This window comes from Bradysia coprophila, unplaced genomic scaffold (genome assembly GCF_014529535.1).
Source record: "Bradysia coprophila strain Holo2 unplaced genomic scaffold, BU_Bcop_v1 contig_232, whole genome shotgun sequence".
NCBI lineage: Eukaryota > Metazoa > Arthropoda > Insecta > Diptera > Sciaridae > Bradysia > Bradysia coprophila.
The window spans coordinates 2,785,069-2,793,236 of NW_023503493.1; the positions used below are offsets into that span (position 1 = coordinate 2,785,069).

Here is an 8,168-nt window from a genome sequence, read left to right on the forward strand (position 1 = left end):
ACAATAGACCTGATTCAAAACTATTGTCCAGCAGGTCTATCACTTTGTTTTTACGAAATGCAACACTGTGCAGCGGCTTCTTTGACACGGCTGTCATGTTTGATGTAATGACGTTTTTCATCTGTAGAATAAACAATTGATAATAAATGAGGGCCGCAAAATACAAAAAGTATAAAGAAAATTTGAATTGTCGCTTGAAGTTTGAATAAATTTAAATTCGTAAAACCGAAATTGCTCAGCTGTTTAAATAGTTGTAAATAAATAGACAGCAGCAGATATCGTAACAGCTAAACAATTCGCAGAAGTGTCTAATGACAACGAAATTTAAAATTTAAATTTAATTTTTCCCAAAATTTATTGTTTGTACCTACAAAAAACTGTCGAGCAGATGCTGTACAAATCAAATTTTTGTTATTATTCCATCTTTAAACATTTTTTCCGTCAACCATGACAGAGTAAAGTAAACCAGGCCGGAGCAGAGGACGCAAATTCATTCAAAGTGGAGACCTTAATCCCGTTACGTACTTATGGCCTACTTATGCATTTAAGTGCCTCATCAAATCAACTGCTCTTGTCTGGATAACTTTAACTGTGGTCAAACAAATCTGCATCTACCGCTTGTGCTTCTTGCAGGGAAAAATGCCGGCCCCGTCTGGTCCACATCCACTGTCGTCTCTGAATTAATTATCCGTAATTGACAAACTTTGCAAAATTAATTCGTATTAAAACGTAACTGTCTCGTGATACAGTTCCACATAGACAAAAGAACTGTCGGCACATCGAGTCGATAAAAAAAATGTTTTTGAAATTAACTTTTTGTGTGATCGCTCTCGCATCGACTGCGCTTGCAGAGGAATATACACCCGGTTCGGATGAATATCTACTGAACGCTCTGGTGCCTCTGTTGAGTCCGTTGAACGCTTTCGATGGTCCAGCTTACATTTCTAACGCAACAACTAGGCCGAACAAAAACACGCTACCAACTGTGGATCAAATGATGTATTATAACTACTACGCGGAATCTGCGTACTACGTATACGATCATGACGATTTGACCTGCGACTCCTGCTTGGAGTTTAAGGACGATGTCACCTATCACGAAGGTAACAATAGATCAGAGGAAAAATGAGAGAATATTGACCAATTGTTGGTAAATTCATTTAACGAAACTTATCGAAAATTTTACGAAAATTTTACGAAAATTTACTGACGAAAAGGAAATATTTAAAATTTTGGTGAATCTTTGCTGAATTAGTTTACGAAGGCTCGTACAGTAATTCTTCGTTAAGTTTAACCAGTGAATTTTGACAGGTCTATTCTGTCAAAATTTTGACGGTCAATTTCACGGGACATTACTGTACGCACTCCAATAATAGGCCCGCCCTGGTGAGAAATATTGTGAGAGTTATACAAGAGTCTAGAAAAACTGGTGTTCGACATACCCTGTCAAGATGATTGTGTTACCTCTGCAACCAACCCCAGTTAACTGTTCTGCAGAATAACAATTTCTGATCTTCTCAGTTATCAAAAACACCTTCCACGACACACTTGCTCTTGTTACACTGTCAGAAGATCGCGAAGAAATTGTCGTCACATTCCGTGGCACAGCCAACGTTTGGAATGTTGTCCTCGACGCACTACTCATTCTCGGTAGAGATTCGAACACTCCAAAACAGGTCAAAATTCATCGAGGATTTTACATTGCTACGATGTCTCTGTATGACGATGTAGGTACATTTGGATCAGAGCCTGGGCTCTCAATAAAAAAAATATTTTTCAGGTGGTTGAAACGGTAGCCGACCTATTGAATGAAAATCCTGGATTTAAGGTGGTTTTAACTGGCCATAGTTTAGGTGGAGCTATGGCGCGCATAACGTACTTCTTCTTCGCGGATCGCAATTTATTCCCCGGTGTCGAGTTCGAATTGTACACCTATGGAGAACCACGGGTTGGCAATAAATATTTCGCTGAATTTATGAATTGTCAGCCAATTACTACAGCAAGAGTGGTTGCCAGGTAACATACGGAACCGTTTTTCGTACATTTTCGAAAGAATTTTTTTTGACTGACTTCAGAGCTGACCTCTTCCCCCACATTATGCCGACGAGCATCCTTGGTACCAGACTCCTCGGTGACTATTACGTTCACGCTCAAACCGAATATTGGATCAACGGTGAGGATTGCCAAAAGTTTTGCAGGCAAACGACGTACGAAGATCAGCAATGTTCCATATCGTTGGGGCCAGCGTACAGTGCATTGGATCATTTCTTCTATTTTGATGTGAACTATGTCTATTCTTTCGGTCAACCATTGGCCTATGCAGCTCTTCCATTCAAACTTCTCGATCCGGTTGGGGTACTACCTCCGTTACCGAAGCCAATCGAAAAATTGATTGGCGGAATCGCTGGCGGTGTCGCTGGGGCACTTGTTCCTGCTCTTGGTTAAACCAATTGGAAAGATTGGGCAAGTGGAACGATTGCCCGATACGAAAATAAAAATATTTTCTCTGATCCAATCCGGAACATTTTTCATTTCGAATCCCGATAAGAAGTAACGGACTCGATGACCGCATACGCTAAGATTCCCTCATATTACCCACAAAATTTTCCATTGTCTCTTTTTCTGATTTGCTTTAGGAACTTCCTTGAAACACACTATGTTGTTTGCGGTTGATACAGGTGCGCCTATGACATCAATGGCAATGAATCAAATCTTTTGTTGACATCGATTGCGTATGGTGAATTATCACCGCATAAAAGCTCCAAAATATTTGGTCGTGAAATTTGCAAGCGATCCATCACATGCCAATTAAAGCCTGATCAGCAATTACAGCAAATCAATAGTCATTTACGTAACTAGGGCGGAAAAGTTGACACGACAATTTGACAAGTGAAATTCGTTGACCCGATGAGAGACCGATGTTGATAATCGCACGAAAGTGAAAATTATGACCTGTCCGTCAAGATTTGCGTTTACCGTTACATGGTAAAGGTAACCAAAGATGTGATTTGTCAATGACAAAACGCTTTACCGTCCTGTTGTAGGCAAAATAATTTTTTTATTTGAAACATACTACAAATGAAAATAGGGTAATAGGTGCAGTGGCTGACCACTTCACTCATTTTTTTAGATTATTTATCGGCACAATTTTTCACAGATTGGATGCTGTAAGACAGAGGTGTGCGGACCATATTTCAGGGAAATGATTTTAGGGTCAACAAAAAATCGAGAAATTTTCTTCTGCAAGTTGTGAACGTCCATAATTTTGAACGGACCAGCAAGTTTGAAAGTGTTTCTCTCACTGTCTGGCGAATATTGAATACCTATAGATACAGAGAGGGAAATACGTTCTGGGCTATCGTATAGACTTTCTTTGTGGATTTATCATCTAGATAGAAGTTCGTTATTTTTAACCTTTAACAGACGTCAAACATTTATCAGTATTTTTACTGTCAAATCTAGTACTTCACGTAATTCTCACTTTGATATTGAATCTAGTACTTCATTTGGCATCATTTTAATGTATATAATCTAGGCCTTCATTTGATCGACAGTTTTACTGTAGAATCTAGTGCTTCATTTGATCTAACTTATACAAATCTCTTAACAGTCGTTCTTGATAACAGGTTATCGCATCTTCATGATAAACAAAAAATTGAAAATTCAAGGTCACTACCGTTAACCGATGAGTCAACAGCCTGAATGAGTATAAATTAAAGAAAAAAACGCAAGTTCATAGGCATTGTCTACGTCCACAAATCAAAAAATCAATAAAACGAGTCTGCAAAACTGACAAAAAATATTCAAATCAACACCTACCGCTCTACGATCGGATATCATGTGTGTTACATTATTGACTACTCTGAATAAGATTATAAAATTGTCGTTAAAACATTTTGCACATTTTTTTGGAGAACAGGTTGAAGGGGTCGTCCATAAATGACGGTTATTTTCGAGTAGGAGGGGATTTGGTCAAGCGTGACGCATCATGAATGATTAGGAAAATTGTGTATCAGGCAAGGGGGAATACGATGTTTTGAAACTCTTAAATAGCCGTGACTGTTCTTTTTGAACGGCCCCTCAATGTTTTTATTGTCACATTAATCATTTACAAAATTTAGAGTATTTTCAATAATAGATCGGTAACAGCCCATGCAGTCGGAATAGTGTTATAGCTGATATAGCGAAGTCTACTTAAACGACGAGAAAAAGTGTTACCAATTTTTTTGTTGCTAAAGACGGTGTCAATTGGACAATACTCATATAGCCTTTCCGGTGCATTACTACCTTCGCTTCATTCATTTTTGTGTTCTACAGGTCTGTAGGTCAATTAATACTTACATGTCATCCTTAAATGTAGCGTAGAATATTGTAAGCAAATAACAAGTGACATCTGAATATGGACATCTGACTTCAGGAGAAGGAGAGGGAGAGACTGAATCTAGGAACCAAAACGATTTGGTCTGTGGTCGCATTTTAATGAGTCTCAAGCCAAAATAATAATCCGTCTTGGCCACCTAACCACCATCCGTTCGGCTGACATCTCTTTACTTATTGAAATGGTCAAATTTTGCAAAATCAATAAAAAAGATCAGTTCCTCGTGCTACAATTCTGCGTGCATAGTCGTCTGTGTACTGCCGGTAGAATTAACTCGTGATCGAACCTAAATGATTTTGAAGTTAAATATTGTGCTTTACCTCGTATCGCTTGTGTTCGGTGACCACTACACACCGGGATTAGACGAATATTTACTTCAGGCTCTATCTCCTACGGTGAGGTCATTGAAAGGCCACTTGTTCGATGAACCAGCGCACATTTTGAATGCACCAACTAAGACTAACAGGAACAAGCTACCCACTCTGGACCAAATGATGTACTACAACTACTACTCGGTGGCTACTTACTACGGATACGATCATGCTAATTTGACGTGCAAATACTGTCTGAAGTTTAGAGATGATGTTGCTGATCACACAGGTAAGAAAACCGTCGTTGTAAAGATTATCAGACAGCAGTAGTTGCTGAAAGTTGTGGCCTGGCTGCACGATGTTCCGGACCTCCAATAAAACACGACTATGCCTTTAGGCTGTTTAATTGGAAAGTGACTTGAAAGACCATTTTCTTCTTAACTAGGGTCACCAAGACCTTACCGTTCATTTAGACTACTTCATGATTTAGACTACAAGTGTCCAGGTCAAAACTCCTACTCAATTGATATAAATCATTACTCCCACTTAATCCATGCAATTCCATATTATCTGTGACCCCACACTCAACCAATGCAATGCATGATGAATAACTGTTTCCGTCGTAACCACGAATATCCTTCTACTGAGCCACCACGAGCGATTGTATACTCTGTTCACCAAATGAAATACTATAGCCTGGGCCCATAACCTGTTGGAAATTGAAGTTTTTTTGAGGATTTCTCTGAAACAAAATCTTTTTTTAAAAGGAAAAGAGGAAACTTTGCAGTTTGTGTAAATTTACACAATCTGCAAAGGTTTCTCCGCCAAAATGTAGACTACAAATTTTCAAAGGGTCCATCGCCCTTAACATAATTTTCTTCTTAACTAGGACACTAAGACCTTACCGTTCATTTAGACTACTTGTCTTCGCTAGATAGAATGATGTCAAGGGTCTAGTTCAACAGCAATAAAGGTTCCTTGGTAGCGTGGACTACATTTGCTTGAGAAGATAGAGTCAAACTATCGCAACTTTCGAGGGGTTTTCAACATGGGTGTGATTTTCTAATCCTAATTCTGAGAGTTTTGTTACGCTCTAGGACATGTAGATCGGTTGTATATAAATGACCAGAACATTTTAACGGATTTACAGTCCTCAACAGCAACGTCCACAACACACTCGCACTTATTACCCGATCCAAAATACGAAAAGAAATTGTCGTCGCATTCCGTGGCACGTGGAACATTTGGAACACTGTCTTGGACATTCTCCTGTATCTTGGCAAATCTCTCAAAGCTGCGAGGCGGATCAAGATTAACAAAGCCATTTATGTTGCCACAATGTCTCTCTATGATGATGTAAGACTTCGGTGGAGGGTGCAGCTCTTCTCTCATTTAAAGAATATTCCAGGTGCTTCGAACTGTAACCGATCTACGGAACGAAAATGCCAGTTTTAAAATTGTCTTAACCGGCCACAGTCTGGGTGGAGCGATAGCACGTCTGACATACTTCTTGTTCACCAATCGTAGACTATTCCCCGGCGTCGAATTCGAATTGTACACCTATGGTGAGCCGAGGGTCGGTAATAAATATTTCGCTGAATTTATGAATCAACAGCCGATCACCACCGTGAGAGTTGTTGCCAGGTACAGTATGTCAAACTGGCTGTAATTTCAAGTGTCGGATAAAACTGTTTCTCTCTCTGAGATACTTACAGAGCAGACCCAATCCCGCACGTTATGTTATCGACTACAAAACTTGTCAGTGGTCATTACGTTCATCCGCAAACCGAGTTCTGGATCAACGGCAGAGCCGGTCAAAGGTTTTGCAGCCGAACAGTTTACGAAGATCCGAAATGTTCCATGTCTGTTCGGCCTGCGTACAGTATTTTAGATCATTTTTTCTACTTTGATACGAATCTTGCGACTGCATTCGGTCAACCGTTTATTTATGCCTATCTTCCGTTCAATCTTCTCAATCCGGTTGAGAGAATACCACCGTTGCCGAAGCGAGTGGAACATTTTATTGGTGGACTGACTGGCGGATTTGCAGGTGCGATTGTTCCTTCTTTTGGTTAATGTTTCAAAGGTTCTTTGAAATAAAACGGTTCCTACAAACAAGGACTTTGTTGTTTTCCATTCCATAATCATTTTTCAGGTGAGTGTCGTCAAACCAGCCCGGAATTTGTGCTGAATGGTAATTTCTACAAGAATTTTTGCTATAGCACCAGAGCAACACAAATTTCTAATGGGACACTCACTTGCAGATGATTTGACGTTGTCCATAATCCATTAAGAGCGATGAAACCTTTTTAAATTTGTAGCCAACATTTCGTTTTTTTGATGATTTTTGAAAAAAAAAAAAATTTTTGAAAAAGTAAAATCAGCTTTAAAGCACGCAAAAATGGGTTACTTTTAAGGGAAAAATTGGTTTCTGAGTCATAACTTGGAGAAACCTGTGCAGATTACATAAATCTACACAATCTGCAAAGGTTCCTCCAAGTGAGTTGAGTTATCATCCAAACACTAATTTAACAAAAAGATTTTGGTTCAGAGAAATCATTAAAAAAAATATTTTTCCGCCTAAATACAGACTACAAATTCGCCAAGGGTCCATTGCTCTTAAAAGCAAAAAAAGTTTGTTTTTTTTTTAAATTTCAAAGCAAACAAATGCAGCGCCAAACAACGTAGCACATAAAGTGCAGCGCAACCGAAATTTAGAATCAATTCTATTCAAGTGAAAAAAAAAATGCAATTCCTTGAGTAAAAATCGTTCAAATCTCCAATTTTCTAAAAAAAAATTGTGAGAAAAGTACTGGTGCTTCATAGACCTGTAGCGTCTGATTTTTAGCCCCGTACGAAGTACGAAGGGGCTTATAGGATTACGATGCCGTGTGTAATTGATGGAATTCGAAGCAGACGGTAAGGGCAAAGTGTTTGCCTATGTTCATAGATGACGAATCCGCAATAAAAATTTTGGCCGTCTGTCCGTCTGTCTGTCACGTCGATATCTTGAGTAAATCCAATCCGATTTCAAAATTTTTTTTTCCCTGAAAGATAGTCAAAATAGTGAGGCTAAGTTCGAAGATGGGCATATTCGGGTCGGCCCTTCGTGAGTTAGGGCCACCTAAGTGATTTAAGGTCTTTTGGTGATATTTATGGCAAAATAAACGATGGAAATGTAAATGACCCCGCAAGTGATAGGTATTGTCAATACCAATCCAGGAAAAAAAAGTGTTTTAAAATCGTGTGAGTGGACCGTGAGTTAGGGCCAGTACCGGACTGGCTCGAAAAAGCCCATCGGGGGTTCCATGCAACTCAATTTAAAAAGGCCCACAAATTAAAAATTCTCATACAAAAATCCAAAAGGCCCATCGGGAATTCCCCGAATTCACCATATGGCCAGTCCGGGCCTGGTTAGGGCCTTAGAAGTGAAAAGCTACTAGGGCCCTATGTGTATTTTACATAGAACTCAAGTAAAT

At 39.2% G+C, this 8,168-nt stretch overlaps 2 protein-coding genes across 4 annotated transcripts; both read left to right on the forward strand.

Moving 5' to 3' along the window:
• The first annotated feature begins 760 nt into the window (after window positions 1–760).
• On the forward strand, window positions 761–2,509 carry LOC119075897 (lipase-like). The gene is made up of 4 exons (XM_037182473.1): window positions 761–1,103; window positions 1,522–1,727; window positions 1,781–2,016; window positions 2,076–2,509. Exons 1-4 carry the CDS (start codon window positions 797–799, stop codon window positions 2,443–2,445), a joined length of 1,119 nt encoding a protein of 372 aa, XP_037038368.1. The 5' UTR covers window positions 761–796; the 3' UTR covers window positions 2,446–2,509.
• A 2,098-nt stretch (window positions 2,510–4,607) lies between these two features.
• LOC119075896 (lipase-like) lies at window positions 4,608–6,805 on the forward strand. Of its 3 annotated transcripts, none has more exons than XM_037182469.1 (4): window positions 4,608–4,978; window positions 5,840–6,045; window positions 6,098–6,338; window positions 6,395–6,805. In XM_037182469.1, exons 1-4 carry the CDS (start codon window positions 4,669–4,671, stop codon window positions 6,763–6,765), a joined length of 1,128 nt encoding a protein of 375 aa, XP_037038364.1. In that variant the 5' UTR covers window positions 4,608–4,668; the 3' UTR covers window positions 6,766–6,805. The 3 variants fall into 3 exon arrangements, with proteins under 3 accessions (XP_037038364.1, XP_037038367.1, XP_037038365.1); XM_037182472.1 differs by having other exon boundaries at window positions 6,098–6,333; XM_037182470.1 differs by having other exon boundaries at window positions 6,098–6,333; window positions 6,405–6,805.
• The last annotated feature ends 1,363 nt before the right edge of the window (window positions 6,806–8,168 follow it).

Bases quoted from the DNA above. Each gene is read 5' to 3' on its own strand.
- LOC119075897 (XM_037182473.1), top strand. From the start codon at position 797: ATGTTTTTGAAATTAACTTTTTGTGTGATCGCTCTCGCATCGACTGCG. The intron at 1,104-1,521 runs GTAACAATAGAT...TGATCTTCTCAG, and splicing joins CGATGTCACCTATCACGAAG to TTATCAAAAACACCTTCCAC. The intron at 1,728-1,780 runs GTAGGTACATTT...AATATTTTTCAG, and splicing joins CGATGTCTCTGTATGACGAT to GTGGTTGAAACGGTAGCCGA.
- LOC119075896 (XM_037182469.1), top strand. From the start codon at position 4,669: ATGATTTTGAAGTTAAATATTGTGCTTTACCTCGTATCGCTTGTGTTC. The intron at 6,046-6,097 runs GTAAGACTTCGG...AGAATATTCCAG, and splicing joins CAATGTCTCTCTATGATGAT to GTGCTTCGAACTGTAACCGA. The intron at 6,339-6,394 runs GTATGTCAAACT...TCTCTCTCTGAG, and splicing joins GAGAGTTGTTGCCAGGTACA to ATACTTACAGAGCAGACCCA.